Here is a 19,041-nt window from a genome sequence, read left to right as displayed (position 1 = left end):
GTGCGGAGTCTGCACGTTTGCCCCGTGTCTGTGTGGGTTTCCTTCTGGCACTCCGGTTTCCTCCCGCAAGTCCCGAAAGATGTGCGTGTTAGGCGAATTGGACATTCTGAATTCTCCCTCTGTGTACCCGAACGGGGCGACTAGGGGATTTTCACAGTAACTTCACTGCAGTGTTAAATGTAAGCCTACTTGTGACAATAATAAAGATTATTATTATTAGAATATTCTTGTTAAATGAAGAGCTCCACACGTGTAAGGAATTAAAGAAATTGAATAACGTGAGAAGAAAGCTTGTTTTCTTTTAAAAATTGTAATGAATGTGGAATAGCCTGATGATTAAGTGGAATCTGTTCATTATGACTTTTAAGACAAGATCACAGGTAAACTTCAGATTCTTGCCTATTAAGCTGATGCTGCCTTGTCAAAACTTCCCATTAGCACCATTCACACTGATTGAAGTTCTACCAGTCATTGTTATTGACCCATGTGACTGGTGACCATTTAATGCTCTATTGAGAATATGAAAGCTTTGCTTTTGTAAGTTTTATCAAATTTTCACAGGGAAAGTCAAATCCCTGCGGACACCGCCATGTTGGGGACCACATCACTGCCACCGACTAGTGGTTTGAAGCATGTTCCTCAGCAACCGGAGGATGCTGACAACCAGAAGAATATCAAGCTTGTGACGCTGCCAACAAGAGATTCAGAGCACACCATCACCGTCAACATCCCAGTCACCATCACTGCTCCTCCTGGAGAGACCACATTACTCCCGAGTGAGTGGCACTGTAAACTGCATAGCAGAGAGGGAGGGAGTGTCCATCGTTTGTTTCTTAGTGGTTAGCAGCATTCACACAAATTGCAAACAGATCCATGAGACACGTAAGGGCAACACTTATGTGGTTCACTTTAGAATAATGGCTCACTGTTGTAATTTTAGTACAGAAAAATAAATTCTACTGCTGTACCAAGCAACAGTGAACACGGAGATCATGTAATTGGATTCCTAGCAGTACCAGTATGGTCTGGTTGAAAGGCTAACCATTTAGTCCCTTTGGTTGAAAATTTGAATCAAGAATGTTTACCAACTTGTACTCAATTTTAAGGGTCAGGTGAGAGACACAGTTTGCATCTGCTGACAGAACTGAAAGACACCAGAAAAGAGTGCCCCTTCAATTCCTCACATTGACAGCAAGTCAAAGTTAATTGCAAGCTACTGTTGTTTACCTTAAATTATAATTCTTACCTTAAAGTGAGAAGCCACATTGGTTTCCTTGTGGAGCTTCCTTGAAGTGCATCCTATAAGCTCTTGCCTGCCTGCCAAACACTGCTTCTGTACAAGTACACGTTAGCATCTCCAGTGAGATGTGCAGATTGTCCTTTCCATCCCCATCAAATGTTCTTCCCTGTGACCTCACATCACGATCGAGAGACAGCAATAAAAGAGGGGCTCTGCACTTGTAAACCCAGCAATTAGCCTCCTGCTTCCTTGAAGCTGATGTCTTTGTACAGTCACAAAAAGAGTGTCATCTGCCCTACTTTAGATCCTACAGCCTGTGCAGGACAATGTGGCTGCCCATTGCCATGTCCTCCAACCCAATCTTAAACAAGGTATACAAAATTCACCTAAATGTTAATTAGTATTTACGCTCACAACACTAGGTGAAGTACAAGTGGATGGCATTGTGGCTGAGGTAATCACATGATGGGTCTACAAATGTACCATATTGAGGGTAGTATATTTGGATTTTCGAAAGACTTACAATAAAATATCACTTCAGAGACCTGCTACTAGAATTAAGACACCTGATATCAAAGGAAATATAATCATGTCGATGGAGATATGGCTGAGGAAGAAAAAGAAAAGGATAGAGAAGTGACTGTTTTCAAAGGTTTGGCTGTGTGCTGGGTCCTCTTTATTCCATTTATGAAAATGATTTGGACATAAACTACAGAAAGAATGAATCAAAGAATAATATTTTTAATTGTTCATGGAATGTGGGCATCGCTAGTTAGGACAGCATTTACTGCCCATCCCTAATTGCCCTTGAGAGGTGGTGGTGAGCGACCTACTTGAACTGCTGTAACATGTGCTGCAGGTAACTCACAGTGCTGTTAGGCAGGGTGTTCCAGGATTTTGACCCAGCAACAGTGAAGAAGCAGCAATATAGTTCCAAGTCAGGATAGTGTGTGACTTGAAGGAGAATTTACAGGTGGTGGTGTTCCCAAGCATCTTCTTCCCTTGTCCTTCTTGGTGGTAGAGGTTGTAGTTTTGGAAGCTGTTGAAGGAGCCTTGGTGAGTTGCTACAGTGAATCTTGTAGATGGTACACACTGCTGTTACTGTGTGTCCATGATGGAGGAAGCAAATGTTTAAGGTGGTAGATGGGGTGCCAATCAAGTGTGCTACTTTGGCCTGGATGGTGTTGAGCCTCTTGAGTATTGTTGGAGCTGCACTCACTCAGGCAAGAGGAGGGTCTTCCATCACACTCCTGATATGCCACTAGCCTTTTAGATAGTGGAGATGCTTTGGGGAGCCAAGAGGAGGGTTTGTCTCTGCAAAAGTCCCAGCCTCTCTTGTAACTACAGCATTTATATGGCTGATCCAGTTCAGTTCCTGGTCAATGGTAGCCCCCAGTATGTCGATAGTTGGTGGATTTTGCGATGGTAATGCCATTGAATGTCATGGGATGGTTGGATACCCTCTTGTTGGAGATGTTCATTGACTGGCACTGTCAATGGGTAGAGCTAATCACTGATGCAGTCATTGTCCAGGGGCTTTGAAAGTGCTCGCATGAGGGAAGAAGGTCTCGCACTGGGTTGAGACAACTTTGTCTTTGGAGTTGATAGGGCTGTGGTTTTCTGGGCATTATGTCTTCTCAGCAGTTAACACATCAATGCCTTTGGCTTCAGGGACACACTTAGGTGAAGGGCGGGCCTAAGTAAAGCCCTATACCTCATGGTGCTTTCATAGCTTGCTTTGACTGGACAATCCCCACATGTGCTTTAGATACATATTTGTTGTGAAACCTATGCAAAATGCTTACAAATGATCTGGGAAGGTCCAAATACATTTATGAACACATTTGTCTTCCATTTTAATATCTATGAAAATTATGTTTTAATAGCACTTATTATGCTATGTTTTTTTTAAATTTATGTAACTATACCTCATGAAATATATATCACACCAATTATTACTAGATTTTAAGAAGTATTAATGGCTCGGATCATTTTTATTCTGTTTTTTTCAGTCAATAGTGTAGGTGTAGATCTGGAATGTATGACAAAAATGGAAGAAAAGAAGGACATGGATGCTGATGATTTGATCCAGAGTGGGACGAGACAGATTCCGCCATATAGTTCCATGTTCATTTTCAGCCCGACAAACCCGTAAGTACCACTGCTGTAACTCCAGCCAGTGACCAGGGTAGTCAACAGGTATTATATTAGCACCTCGTCACGTCAACGTCATTCTCTTAACCACTTCTTTATGATTTTTGTTCTCTGAACATTTAATTTCCTCACTTATCTTGCAGAATATGAACTTGTTTTATGTTACCTCAATCTGCAACAATAATTTGCCTCAAAATAACATTTTTAATTTTAGCTTGTCGACATCAATAATGAAGAGAATATTGATCTGAATGGTGCTTTTGAGGCATATAATTAAACCCCTGATGAATCTTTTGTCTGATTTGTTACAATCCCAGTTGATATTATAACTAGATGGGAATAGATCCTTAGGCGGGATTCTCCCCTACCTGGTGGGTGGGGGGTCCCGGCGGGATGGAGTGGCGTGAACCACTCCAAAGGTGTGGATTTCTCCGCACCTTTAGGGGCCAAGCCCTCACCTTGAGGGGCTAGCCTCGCGCCGGAGTGGTTGGCGTGCCGCCAGCCGGCGGGAAAGGCCTTTGGCGCCACGCCAGCCAGGGCCGAACGGACTTCACCCAGCGGCGGAAGTCCGCGCATGCGTGGGAGCATCAGCGGTTGTTGACGTCATCCCCGCGCATGCGCAGGGAGGTGTCTCTTCCGCGTCGGCCATGGTGAAGACTGTGGCCGAGGCGGAGGGAAAAGAGTGCCCCCACGGCACGGCAGATCGGTGAGCCCCGATCGCGGGCCAGTCCACTGTGGGGGCACACCCCGGGGCCAGATCGCCCCGCGCCCCCCCACCCCCCCGGACCCTGGAGCCCGCCCGCACCGCCTAGTCCCGCCGGGAAGAGAGGTAGCTTGATCTTCGCCGGCGGGGCAGACATTCCAGCAGCGGGACTTCGGCCCATCGCGGGCCGGAGAATTGCCGGGGGGGGCTTGCCGACCGGCGCGGCGCTTTTCCCGCCCCCACCGAATATCCGGTGCCGGAGAATTCGGCAACCGGCGGGGGCGGGATTCACACCAGCCCCCAGCGATTTTCCGACCCGGCAGGGGTCGGAGAATCCCGCCCCACAACTCAAAAGACTTTAACTTTAACTTTAAAAAAAAATAAAACATGGAGGAACAGAATCACAGGATCACCCATTAGTTTTAACAACAAGAAAACACATTTATTAAACATGAAAAGTTGAATGATGATATTTATTTCCCCCTTATCTTCACAATGCCCACAGATTTAAAGACTAACATAGATTACAATGTACATCTTAAGTGACAATGGTCTTATTGATACAAAAAGTCATTTTTAAGCACACAAGATGACTGTGGACAAATACACTCTGAACTGCAAGTAAATGTTGTGGAAGTTTCCCAAGAATCCCCCCAAATGATGGTCATGTGAGAGTTTCCAAATCCCACTCCCATAACCACGCTTTAAAATCTTTTCTCATAATAATGCTTTCCCTTGGTTTATATTCTGAAATTCAGTCCAGGTTTTACAAATTACACTTTCAAACAAAGTTTCCGCTTCCGGTATCCGGGTGCGGCGATGACCAGCTAGGTCGCACGTTTCGGCAGCTCCTGGTGGAACGGACTTTTGGGCTCTTAATAGGAGCCCCAACGGCAATTTTAACGGCTAAAAGCACTGTGCGGTAAACCAGAAGGGAATCCCCCCTGGATACGGATGGAAAAAGGAGAGGAAAGTGGCCGGATTGCGGTGGATCCTTTAGAGCAGCGGCAAGGAAGGCAAGCAAAAACCAAGATGGCGTCGGAAGATGGCAGTTTAATATGGGGCCCTGAACAACACGAGTTTTTGAAACGCTGCGTGGAAGAGCTTAAAAAGGAGATGAAGAAGGAGCTGTTGGCCCCGATATTACAGGCGATTGAAGGGCTAAAAGATGAGCAAAAGACCCAGGAGCGGGAGCTTCGGGTCGTGAAGGCAAAGGCTGCCGAGAACGAGGACGATATACAGGGCCTGGTGGTGAAGACGGAGATGCACGAGGCACACCATAAACGATGTGTGGAAAGGCTGGAGGTGCTGGAGAATAATGCAAGGAGGAAGAATTTAAAGATTCTTGGTCTTCCTGAAGGTGCAGAAGGGGCGGACGTCGGGGCATATGTGAGCACGATGCTGCACTCGTTAATGGGAGCGGAGGCCCCGACGGGTCCGTTGGAGGTGGAGGGAGCATACCGAGTGATGGCGCGAGGACCGAGAGCAGGAGAAATTCCCAGAGCCATAGTGGTGAGATTCCTCCGTTTTAAGGACAGAGAGATGGTCCTCAGATGGGCAAAGAAAACTCGGAGCAGTAGGTGGGAGAACGCGGTGTTCCGCGTATATCAAGACTGGAGTGCGGAGGTGGCGAGGAGGAGGGCGAGCTTTAATCAGGCCAAGGCGGTGCTTCATAAAAAGAAGATTAAATTTGGAATGCTGCAGCCGGCAAGACTGTGGGTCACATATCAAGGGAAGCACCACTACTTTGAAACGGCGGATGAGGCGTGGGCATTTATTGTTGAAGAGAAATTGGAATAAGCGGGTTATTAAAAAAGAACGTTTGAGACAAAGTGGTGGGGCGAATATGGGGAGCGAAGAGGGGGGAAAAAAGGGGGAGAGATGATTTTTATGTTGTTAATCCTGCGACCCGGTAACTTTTCTCTCTTCCACAGGTTGTGGGGAGGGAGGAAGGGAGGTGGAGGAGCTGGGGGCGTTGGCCATTGGGGGCGGGGCCAAAAGGGAAGTGCGGGCTTTGTTCCCGCGCTATGATAATTATGGCGGGAATAGGGAAGCAGGAAGGAGGGGGCGTCGCACGGTGCGAGCCGAGGTCACGGGGGGAAGCCGAGGTCGGCCAGAGTTTGCTGACTTCTGGGAGCAACAGGGGGGGTGTAACTATGCTAGTGGGGGATCTAGTGGGTGGGTGGGAGGGGGGATTTACTGGGTTGCTGCTGCTGGGGAGAAGGGGTAGCTGGTATGGGGTGGGGTGGGCAGGGCGGGAGGGCACCGCCTGGGGGGGACACAGCTGCGTGGGAACCGGGTGATGAGCTGGATAAAAGGGGATGGCTAATCGACAAGGGGGGGGTGTAAAGAGCCCCCCAACCCGGCTGATCACGTGGAATGTGAGAGGGCTGAACGGGCCGATAAAGAGGGCACGGGTACTCGCACACCTTAAGAAACTTAAGGCAGATGTGGTTATGTTACAGGAGACGCATTTGAAACTGATCGACCAGGTTAGACTACGCAAAGGATGGGTGGGGCAGGTGTTTCATTCGGGGCTAGATGCGAAAAACAGGGGGGTGGCTATACTAGTGGGGAAGCGGGTAATGTTTGAGGCAAAGACCATAGTGGCGGATAGTGGGGGCAGATACGTGATGGTGAGTGGCAAATTACAGGGGGAGGCGGTGGTCTTGGTGAACGTATAGGCCCCGAACTGGGATGATGCCAACTTTATGAGGCGCATGTTAGGACGTATCCCGGACCTAGAGGTGGGGAAGTTGGTAATGGGTGGAGATTTTAACACGGTGCTGGAACCAGGGCTGGACAGATCGAGGTTCAGGACTGGAAGGAGGCCGGCAGCAGCCAAGGTGCTTAAAGACTTTATGGAGCAGATGGGAGGAGTAGACCCATGGAGATTTAGCAGACCTAGGAGTAAGGAGTTTTCGTTTTTCTCCTATGTACACAAAGTTTATTCGCGAATAGACTTTTTTGTTTTGGGAAGGGCGTTGATCCCGAAGGTGAGGGGGATGGAGTATACGGCTATAGCTATTTCGGATCACACTCCACACTGGGTGGACTTGGAGATAGGGGAGGAAAAAGAACGGCGTCCACCCTGGAGAATGGACATGGGACTAATGGCGGATGAGGGGGTGTGTCTAAGGGTGAGGGGGTGTATTGAAAAGTACTTGGAACTCAATGATAATGGGGAGGTCCAGGTGGGAGTGGTCTGGGAGGCGCTGAAGGCAGTGGTTAGAGGGGAGCTGATATCAATCAGGGCACATAAAGGAAAGCAGGAGAGTAGGGAACGGGAGCGGTTGCTGCAAGAACTTCTGAGGGTGGACAGGCAATATGCGGAGGCACCGGAGGAGGGACTGTACAGGGAAAGGCAAAGGCTACACGTAGAATTTGATTTGCTGACAACGGGTACTGCAGAGGCACAGTGGAGGAAGGCACAGGGTGTACAGTACGAATATGGGGAGAAGGCGAGCAGGTTGCTTGCCCACCAATTGAGGAAAAGGGGAGCAGCGAGGGAAATAGGGGGAGTGAGGGATGAGGAGGGAGAGATGGAGCGGGGAGCGGAGAGAGCGAATGGAGTGTTCAAGGCATTCTATGAAAGATTAGATGAAGCTCAGCCCCTGGATGGGAAGGAGAGAATTATGTGTTTTCTGGACCAGCTGGAATTTCCTAAGGTGGAGGAGCAGGAGAGGGTGGGACTGGGAGCACAGATCGAAATGGAGGAAGTAGTGAAAGGAATTAGGAGCATGCAGGCGGGGAAGGCCCCGGGACCAGATGGATTCCCAGTTGAATTTTACAGGAAATATGTGGACTTGCTCGCCCCGCTACTGATGAGAACCTTTAACGAGGCGAGGGAAAGGGGACAGCTGCCCCGACTATTCAGAGGCAACGATATCGCTTCTCCTAAAGAAGGAAAAAGACCCGCTGCAATGCGGGTCCTATAGGCCTATTTCCCTCCTGAACGTAGACGCTAAGATTCTGGCCAAGGTAATGGCAATGAGGATAGAGGATTGTGTCCCGGGGGTGGTCCATGAGGACCAAACTGGGTTTGTGAAGGGGAGACAGCTGAATACGAATATATGGAGGCTGCTAGGTGTAATGATGATGCCCCCACCAGAGGGGGAAGCGGAGATAGTGGTGGCGATGGATGCCGAGAAAGCATTTGATAGAGTGGAGTGGGATTATTTGTGGGAGGTGTTGAGGAGATTTGGCTTTGGAGATGAGTATATTAGATGGGTACCGTTGCTGTTTAGGGCCCCGATGGCGAGCGTGGTCACGAATGGACGGGGGTCTGCGTATTTTCGGCTCCATAGAGGGACGAGGCAGGGATGTCCTCTGTCCCCATTATTGTTTGCACTGGCGATTGAGCACCTGGCAATAGCATTGAGGGGTTCCAGGAAGTGGAGGGGAGTACTCAGGGGAGGAGAAGAACACCGGGTATCTCTGTATGCGGACGATTTGTTGTTGTATGTGGCGGACCCGGCGGAGGGGATGCCAGAGATAATGCGGATACTTGGGGAGTTTGGAGAATTTTCAGGATATAAACTGAACATGGGGAAAAGTGAGTTGTTTGTGGTGCATCCAGGGGAGCAGAGCAGAGAAATAGAGGACTTACCGCTGAGGAAGGTAACAAGGGACTTTCGCTACTTGGGGATCCAGATAGCCAAGAATTGGGGTACATTGCATAGGTTAAATTTTATGCGGTTGGTGGAACAGATGGAGGAGGACTTCAAGAGATGGGACATGGTATCCCTGTCACTGGCAGGGAGGGTGCAGGCGGTTAAAATGGTGGTCCTCCCGAGATTCCTCTTTGTGTTTCAGTGCCTCCCGGTGGTGATCACGAAGGCTTTTTTCAAAAGGATTGAGAAGAGTATCATGAGTTTTGTGTGGGCCGGGAAGACCCCGAGAGTGAGGAAGGGATTTTTGCAGCGTAGTAGGGATAGGGGGGGGCTGGCACTACCGAGCCTAAGTGAGTACTACTGGGCCGCCAATATCTCAATGGTATGTAAGTGGATGGGAGAAGAGGAGGGAGCGGCGTGGAAGAGATTGGAGAGGGCGTCCTGCAGGGGGACTAGCCTACAAGCTATGGCGACGGCGCCGTTGCCATTCTCACCGAACAAATACACCACAAGCCCGGTGGTGGTGGCTACTCTGAAAATTTGGGGGCAGTGGAGACGGCATAGGGGAAAGACGGGAGCCTCGGTGTGGTCCCCGATAAGAAATAACCATAGGTTTGCTCCGGGGAGAATGGATGGGGGATTTGGAACATGGCAAAGAGCAGGAGTAACACAATTGAGAGATCTGTTTGTAGATGGGACGTTTGCAAGTCTGGGAGCGCTGACCGAAAAATATGGGTTGCCCCAAGGGAATGCATTCCGGTATATGCAACTGAGGGCTTTTGCGAGGCAACAGGTGAGGGAATTCCCGCAGCTCCCGACGCAGGAGGTGCAGGACAGAGTGATCTCAAAGACATGGGTGGGGGACGGTAAGGTATCAGACATATATAGGGAAATGAGGGATGAGGGGGAGACTATGGTAGATGAGCTGAAAGGGAAATGGGAAGAAGAGCTGGGGGAGGAGATTGAGGAGGGGCTGTGGGCTGATGCCCTAAGTAGGGTAAACTCATCGTCCTCGTGTGCCAGGCTAAGCCTGATACAATTTAAGGTGTTACACAGGGCGCATATGACTGGAGCACGGCTCAGTAAATTTTTTGGAATAGAGGATAGGTGTGCGAGATGCTCGAGAAGCCCAGCGAATCACACCCACGTGTTCTGGTCATGTCCGGCACTACAGGGGTTTTGGGTGGGGGTGACAAAGGTGCTTTTGAAGGTGGTGGGGGTCCAGGTCGAACCAAGCTGGGGGTTGGCCATATTCGGGGTTGCAGAAGAGCCGGGAGTGCAGGAGGCGAAAGAGGCTGATGTTTTGGCCTTTGCGTCCCTAGTAGCCCGGCGCAGGATACTGTTGATGTGGAAGGAAGCCAAGTCCCCGGGTGTGGAGTCCTGGATAAATGACATGGCAGGGTTTATAAAGCTGGAACGGATTAAGTTCGTCCTAAGGGGATCGGCTCAAGGGTTCACCAGGCGGTGGCAACCGTTCGTCGAATACCTCACAGAAAGATAGAAGGAATGGAAAAGAAGAAGACAGCAGCAGCAACCCGGGGGGGGGGGGGGCGTTGGGGGGGGGGGGGGGCGTTGTGGGGGGGGGGGGGGCGTTGGGGGGGGGGGGCGTTGGGGGGGGGGGGAGGGGGGGGGAGAGGGGGGGAGGGGGGGGAGGGGGGGGCGTTGGGGGGGGGGGAGGGGGGGGCGTTGGGGGGGGGGAGGGGGGGGCGTTGGGGGGGGGGGAGGGGGGGGGGGGAGGGGGGGGCGTTGGGGGGGGGGAGGGGGGGGCGTTGGGGGGGGGGGGAGGGGGGGGCGTTGGGGGGGGGGGGAGGGGGGGGCGTTGGGGGGGGGGGAGGGGGGGGCGTTGGGGGGGGGGGGAGGGGGGGGCGTTGGGGGGGGGGGGGAGGGGGGGGCGTTGGGGGGGGGGGGGGGGCGTTGGGGGGGGGGGCGTTGGGGGGGGGGCGTTGGGGGGGGGGGTTGGGGGGGGGGTTGGGGGGGGGAGGGGGGGAGGAACCAGAAGGACTCTCAGGGATGTTAGTGTATAAGTATAATATGTATAGGTTGTTGTTATAGGTAATTGTATACTGGACTGCTGAATTGTATTTTTGGAGAGTATTTATTTGGGACAAGGCAGTTGCCATTTAGTTTTGTTTTTTAATTTTGATGTTGTTTATATACTATTTATTTCTTGTTTAAAAAACTGGCCATTGTTATTTATATTGTTATATTACTGTGTAAAAGATACACAATGTACTGTTATGGCTGGCCAAAAATTTTGAATAAAATATATTTTTTTAAAAAAAAGGTTCCGCTTCCCTTTTAACAGAGAACGCAGTCCAGGATTTCAAACTAACCCCTTTAGGATTTCTTGATTTTGGCTGCTGTACAAACTGCTCACAATTACTTCAGTTCTCAATTCCCAGATTGTATTAAAATGACATCAAATGTTTCATCTACCTCTGAAATCTAGTTACTGCAATTGTTTCTTTAACGCAAAACACTTTGTTTACTCTTCCTTGAATTCTTCTGTAAGAAGTCTTACAACACCAGGTTAAAGTCCAACAGGTTTGTTTCGATATCACTAGCTTTCGGAGGGCTGCTCCTTCCTCAGGTGAATGAAGAGGTATGTTCCAGAAACATATATATCGATAAATTCAAAAATACCAGACAATGCTTGGAATGCGAGCATTAGCAGGTGATTAAATCTTTACAGATCCAGAGATGGGGTAACCCCAGATCCAGAGATGGGGTAACTCTAGGTTAAAGAGGTATGAATTATGTCAAGCCAGGATAGTTGGTAGGATTTCACGGGCCAGATGGTGGGGGATGAATGTAATGCGACATGAATCCCAGGTCCCGGTTGAGGCCGCACTCATGTGTGCGGAACTTGGCTATAAGTTTCTGCTCGGCGATTCTACGCTGTCGTGTGTCCTGAAGGCCGCCTTGGAGAACGCTTACCCGGAGATCAGAGGCTGAATGCCCTTGACTGCTGAAGTGTTCCCCGACTGGAAGGGAACATTCCTGCCTGGTGATTGTCACATGAGTGCAGCACATGATTATCACATGATGTTCCACACACATGAGTGCGGCCTCAACCAGGACCTGGGATCCATGTTGCATTACATTCATCCCCCACCATCTGGCCTGCGAAATCCTACCAACTGTCCTGGCTTGACACAATTCACACCTCTTTAACCGGGGGTTACCCCCATCTCTGGATCTGTAAAGATTTAATCACCTGCAATGCTCGCATTCCAAGCATTGTCTGGCATTTTTGAATTTTCTATATATATGTTTCTGGAACATACCTCTTCATTCACCTGAGGAAGGAGCAGCGCTCCGAAAGCTAGTGATATCGAAACAAACCTGTTGGACTTTAACCTGGTGTTGTAAGACTTCTTACTGTGCTCACCCCAGTACAATGCCGGCATCTCCACATCTTGAATTCTTCTGAACAATACTTTGTTCCCTGTTTACTTAACTTCAGACTTCTTAAACAGTCTTTCAGTCCCAATTCTTTGGACTATATCTTGCACAGTAGGATTCTGCCTCTTTGCAGCTCCCATCCCATCCAGTCTTTCTTCTGACTGAGTTGAGAGATGTTCCCTCCCTGAGATCCTGCCTCTAACAGATCACAAATTCAGCTAAAGCTAAACCTTGAAAGATTTTCTACCTTACAAGACCCCAGTTATAAAACAACGCCTGAATATCTCTGTTGGCTTATTTATTCTTTACACCGTAGCCCTCTCTAAGCACAATAGAAACACACCTGAAACTTAACCCCCCCCCCCAACACAAACAAACACCTTTGTCCAGCATGAATCTAACTATAGATTTTACCCTTGCAGATACAGAGACACTAAATTAACCCCACTTATAACTATACCTTATTTCTATTGTTTACCAATACAAATCTAATTCCCTTAAAACTACCTTTGTTTTACTAAAAGGCTAATACCTGTGGATAATTTAATCATTATGCACGCCCGTGCCAGGAGAGATATGGTAAGAATAAATATTTCTGCAAACAAGCAGGCAAATTATACATCAGCAATGATATCTAGGAAACAAAATGCACTGCCTGTATTCAGAAAACAATTACTTTATGCTAATTGATGGGAACAACTGATTTGGAGTTGAAACTTGCCATTGGTTAACTGATACCAAGTGAATAATCGTCCCTTATCAAGAGCTGAACCTATACAACAGAATTCAAATTAGAGCATTATGTAAAAGACATTTCATTTTTAAAACTCTTAAGACTATCAAGGAACCTACGTTAAATGTAAAACATTAAGTGTCAGGAGGACTCATCACCCATAGTTTATTGGAGTTGTGGAAGCAAGGCTGAAGTAGGCAGCATAAAGAGCTTCACAAAGCTAATAGATGCACTTCTGGATGGGCAAGGGATTGAAATATATGCTGAGAGGTAAGGTAGCAGTGGCATCAATTAAAAGAGTATCTCTGTCTCAAAGGCACTCAGTGATTTGGTCTCCACAGCTTTCTTTTTGTTTGGTAATAAATTTAGAGTACCCAATTATTTTTTTCCAATTAAGAGTCACTTTTAGCATGGCCAATCCACCTACCCTGCACATCTTTGAGTTATGGGGGTGTAACCCATGCAAACACGGGGCGAATGTGCAAACTTCACACGGACAGTGACCCAGGGCCGGGATCAAACCTGGGAGTTTGGCGCCGTGAGGCAGCAGTGCTAAACACTGCGCCACCGTGCTGCCATGGCCTCCACAGCTTTCTGCGGCAAAGGGTTCCACAGATTCACCACCACTGGCTGAAGAAATTCCTCCTCATCTCTGTTTTAAAGGATCGTCTGAGGTTGTACCCTCTGGTTCTAGTTTTTTCTACTAGTGGAAACATCCTCTCCACATCCACTCTATCCAGGTCTCGCTATACTGTAAGGTTCAATAACATTCCCCCCTCATCCTTCTAAACACCAATGACCTTGGAGCTGGGGCTGAGGTGCTGGTTGGTGGACTTCATCTGCCTTTTCTTCCTGATAGCTGGAATAGAGAGAAGAGATCATTACTATTGACTAGGTAGGCTCCAACATTATAGGTCAAGCGGATTGACTGTCAGCACTATGGATAGAGGAGTACTTCAGAAGCGTGTTGTCTCTGCTGAGCCCTCCTCAATAAGGAATTGAGATGCCGCTTGGTCAGAATCTTAAGTGAGATGGTGACCTCAAAGTGACAGGCAGATATTCAGTGCTGATGTCCCATCTGCTGGTAGTGTGAGGCATCCCTGTGGACTCTAACCGTTAGACTGCCTGATGCCCTCATGAAAGTGTTGAGCTTGGAATGCGTCAAAATTTTACTTACCCTGGTAGAGTGCATTCAGATAATTCGCAGGGTGGTTTTTCTTTTGAGTGCTGGCCTCGCTGGTGACCACCTTCCAGTCTGGGGTTGTCAAATGGACCTCCCAGGAAAGAAAATGAAGAAAATCCAAGGGAGGCCTCGCTGAACCATGGGGGAGTGGATTGTTTTTTTAGCCAACATGGAGAAGCAGAATGAAAGAACACGCCTGACAAGAGTGAGGTGATATATGTACGGGTGCCGTTATAGTTGCAGGATCTTCATTAGACAACAGCGGGGTGGAAGAAACTCTGTTCAGCCCGCCACAAAAATCACCAAGCTCCTCGCTGGTGCATAATTAATGATCTGAAAGGCAGAAAAACCACGCAGTCTAATCTGCCCCACCGTCCCACAGGAATCAAGTTGAGTTTCCTTCCTGTCACTTAGTTTCCACAATGGAAAGCACCTCCCATTAGGTAACCAGGATCTAGTTCAGGAAATTATAAGTTTATGGGAATGTGGTGCAGCCTGCTTGTTTTGTGGGCTAATTTTATGCTGTCAGCGAAATGGAGACCGAGATGCACTCTATTTTAAGTGAATTATACTGACAAGAGCTGTTCTTCGTAATTTTTCAGAAGACAGAAGAGAATATTATGTATCACTGTAGATAGCTGAATTTAGCGCTAACCCGAGGATGTGTTGAGTGTGCAGAGGGGACTTGATGTGTCTTATACAGTCCTCAGATAGCCTTTGTCAGATTGCAAACATATCAAATTATCAGTATCAAGTTTCCACAATAATCTAATCATTGTGCAGTGATGTGATATAGGGGAAGGGTAACCGCAATGTCCTTTATTTTATGTTTCACATGCCACTGAATGTACCCCATACAATCCCCATCCATAAGTGTTTGATATTTTCAAAATCCTAATGCCTCTTAGTTTTATTATTATTTTTAAATTTAGAGTACCCAATTTTTTTTCCAATTAAGGGGCAATCCACCTAACCTGCACATCTTTGGGTTGTGGAGATGCAACCCATGCAGACAAGGGGAGAATGTGCAAACTCCACACGGACAGTGACCCAGGGCCAGGATTGGAACCCGGGTCCTCAATGCCGCAGTCCCAGTGCTAACCACTGCACCACATGCGGCCCTGTTGGTTTCATTTTTAATTCATTCCCGGTGGGTGAGTGTCACCAGTAAGGCTGGCATTTATCGTCCAACCCTAATTGCTGCATTCTTGAACTGCTGGTAGCAGTTTTAATGCATACAGATTGCCTGCTGACCTACTTAGACAGTTAGGAGACAACCATATTACTGCACGTCCAGAGTCACACTGAGACCAGGTGGAAAAAAGATGTTTGGCTAAGGACATGCATGAACTAGTCTGGCTTTTACAGCAATCTGACAACTTCACAGTCACCATGTTAAAAGTATAATACTGCAGATTCTGGAAATCTGAAATGAAAACAAAAAATGCTGGAAAAATGCAGCAGGTCTGACAGCATCTGTGGAGAGAAAAACAGAATTCACATTTCAGAGCTGAAGATGAATCATATGAACACAAAATGATAACTCTGTTCCTCTCTTCACAGATGCTGCCAGACCTGCTGAGTTTTTCCAGCATCTTCTGTTTTTTACACCAAGGTCACCAATACAGATGCCAGCCTTTTATTTCTGGATTATAATTCATATTGTCAAACTCCCATGATAGGATTAGAGCTTGTGATTTTTGGATTCTTAATCTAGTGTTACCTCTCAAATGATGTTCCGTGCTTTTTCAAGCACATAACATGCTGAATACACTTGCCGATTATTTCTTCTTTTTTTGGCTTGTCCCATATAACATGTGAGTCATCACAATCCTGGTTGTACTCCCTTCTCTATCTCCTCCTGCTGATATCCCTTCTCCAATCCTGTTGCATTGAAGCCTCTCACCACCTTATCTTCCCATCTGGCCTTAAGGCTTCCTCTACTCTTTTCAATCACCCCTGGTACTTGAAACTACCCACTTTCATCATGTCTTCACCCGTAACCTTCACTCTGATCTTCTTTCATTGGTTCAAACTTACAGGTTCTTTGGCCTACTGATCTTTATACTCCTTTCTTCCCGTGCTGTTCTCTAGATACTTTGTCATGTTCTCATCATCCTCTCTGCATCGCTCAATGTCATCTGTAAATACTTGAAGATTGATAAGCTAGCTAAATTCATTAGGTGGGCATGGAACTATTTTCCAATGTTTAAAATATAATGTAAACTCAATCTAATTTGCGGATTAATCTATGCAATTAAGCCACCTTTTGAGAATTATAAAACATCTTGTTTAAAATTATTATAACAGTGTCAGTCCTGTTATGCTAAGGTATTTGTGTCTGACACATGCAGAGTCCTGTTCAATATATTAATAGGAACCAGTGCACTTCAGGCATAAAGGACACATGTATCGTGAATCCCGGTCCAACACTTCTATCTGTCAAGCCATAATAATCCTTCTATTCGTAACCCGGCTATGGCTGAGTCTCCAAGTGGGCGACAGAAAGAAAACCAGCTACGTTTCTCCCCCACAGGAGCAGGGTGGCCTACCAAAAAATACCATTGTAAAAAATGGTAACTGTTTGTAGCAGCTAGAAATTAAGATAGAAACTGACGTTTCACTGAAAATTTATCATTAAATGTACAGGCTACACATTTAGAACACAAAATTTGAAGGCAGATTATGGCAAAGGAGATTTTCTGAAGATTTTTCTATTCTCCTTTGACACCATTGCAAAACTCACAATTGGATTTCAGAGGCATTTTGATCTAACAGGTGTTCTATATTCATTGTGGAATAATACTTGCCTTGCACTCATAAGAACAAGGTTATTCTTACTGAGTGAGAGCAAGTATTTTTTGCTGTGAAGTAACCTTGCGAATGCTATTTTGAATATTTACGAGGATAGTTTTATTTCTTTGTGGCTGCTACATATGAAGCCTACATCTGCATTTCCATTAATTTATAGATACCCAATAATTTAGGTTACCCAATAGAACTATCCTCCAATGAGACAAAAACACTAAGACTCATCTTGTATAAATCCCCAGTGAGTAGGAACTATAAACACAAACAGATCTTAGTTTGGGGCGGTACTGTGGCACAGTGGCTTGAACCCAGCTCAGAATCACTGTCTATGTGGAGTTTGCACATTCTCCCTGTGTCTGGGTGGGTTTCACCCCCACAACCAACAGATGTGCAGCGTAGGTGGATTGGCCACACTAAATTGTCCCTTAATTGGAAAGAAATGAATTGGGTACTTAAAATCTTTTTTAAAAGATCGGAGTTTGGGGTCGGAATTGTACCGACCGCACTGCGATGGTCCGCCCCCTCCCCCACCCCCTGGTGGATGCAGCGAGCCATTCAAACGTTCATTGACTTTGGCGGGAAGAGCTGGAAATTCTGGGCCAACGGTTTCATGGAGGACCGTGATGGTTCAAGGACTGGAAAAGGCTCAAAGGTAAAAGTTTGGACACTGCTGGACCAATTCAGGCAAAACACCTCTGCCTGTCCAGCAGAGAATGTACCCAGTTTTCTTAAAAAAGGGGCTAATTGATAAAATAGCAGAGATTGAAAGATGAGAATGTATTAAGCTTTGGGAGCCGAGAATGTCATTTGATGGCTGTAGTTTCCTGAAGACCGTTCATATTTAAATTTGGAATATGTCTGACTTTGAGTGAGGATCTGTTTCAACATTTCCAAATCATACTATTTATGTCAATAGTTCATCATTAATGTCAGTTGGCAATAAATTGTATGTTGCAAATTTGGATGAAGTACCAAAGCAAAATTTGTGATTTTTCTTCATGCATTTACCACTTACTTTATCTGCATCTAGTTATCTCAAAATGCTGTATGATTTGTTACTCCGTGAACATTTTATATTTTCAAAATTCTTTATTGACTTCTTTATTAAAAGAAAATGTGGACATGGACAGAACAGTTCTCTTTATAGAGTTGAAAGCTGGAAAATCCTCCTGCTGGTGTACCATTTGACCAATTGTTTTGCAACACATTGATCAACATTAAAGAAGACCTAAAAAATGTTATATGCCAAAAACTGGTTGTTACTCTTCTAAAGCTTTCCAAATTTTCAGTTTAAAATATATGTAACTGCCTATAATTATTGAGCATCTGTCTTGTTTAAGTCTAGTATTGTGTAAAACATGGAGGACATCTTGCATTTAGGTTGGACAAGAATTGCCTATGTTATTACATTACCCTCATAAATCACCTCAGTCCTGTTATATAAAGGTGCCAGCGGCATCGAGTGTTCTAGTTCATTGGGTTGCAAGTAGTTTTTCTTTAACCAGAACAAACCTGCAATTTTGGAGCATTTGCCTTGAATTTATGCAAAAAAGAATTAGTTCGAGTAGCTCATCTTGCTTGTTGAACAATTATGAACACCATGCTCCTAGAACTGATTGCTTCTCTGCATTGAGTCAGTTAGTGGCAGCTTGACTGATGACGCAATGCTGCAATTGGTCTCAGCATTCTTAAGATTCGAGAAGGGAAAGATCACCAGAGTATTTGCTGCAGTTCTCCACCCAATGAGCTGTTCTAGAAACTGAGGAAACCGGGGGAACATATAAGGAGAAGGCGGGTCAGTTGAACAGGTATTTTGTGGCTGTCTTTGCTGTAGAAGATACAAGTAACATCCCAGAAATAACTGTAAATCAGGAAATGGAAGGTAGGGAGGAATCTGGAAAATGACACTCAGCAAGGAATTGGTTCTTAGTTAATGGTTGGAGCTGCGGCCTGACAAATCCCTGGATCCTGATGGACATTAGCCTAGGGTCTCAAAAGAAGTGGCTGGTGAAATGGTTGATCCATTGGTTTTAATTTTCCAAAATTCCCTAATTTCAGGGGGGTGCCATTAGAGTGCCGCTATGGGAGGTGGTGGCATAGTGTGGTATTGTCACTGGCAACTGTAACTCCTTTATTCAAAGGGGGAGAGAGAAAGCACGAAAGGCCAGTTAGCCTAACACTTGTCGTAGGCAGAATGTT

The 19,041-nt window shown here is 46.6% G+C and overlaps 1 protein-coding gene across 1 annotated transcript in view; it reads left to right on the top strand.

The window, feature by feature from the left end:
- cacna1ba (calcium channel, voltage-dependent, N type, alpha 1B subunit, a) overlaps positions 1 to 19,041 on the top strand; it is a 949,382-nt gene that overhangs the window by 771,386 nt on the left and 158,955 nt on the right. Inside the window, exons 22-23 of the mRNA XM_072488273.1 lie at positions 562 to 776; positions 3,253 to 3,391. Coding sequence (XP_072344374.1) covers positions 562 to 776; positions 3,253 to 3,391 — 354 coding nt within the window. The remainder of the gene's footprint in view (positions 1 to 561; positions 777 to 3,252; positions 3,392 to 19,041) is intronic.

Source organism: Scyliorhinus torazame, chromosome 22, assembly GCF_047496885.1.
Source record: "Scyliorhinus torazame isolate Kashiwa2021f chromosome 22, sScyTor2.1, whole genome shotgun sequence".
NCBI classification, from domain to species: Eukaryota; Metazoa; Chordata; class Chondrichthyes; order Carcharhiniformes; family Scyliorhinidae; genus Scyliorhinus; species Scyliorhinus torazame.
Note: the sequence above shows the minus strand (reverse complement) of the source record. Positions and strands in the feature narration are given on the sequence as shown.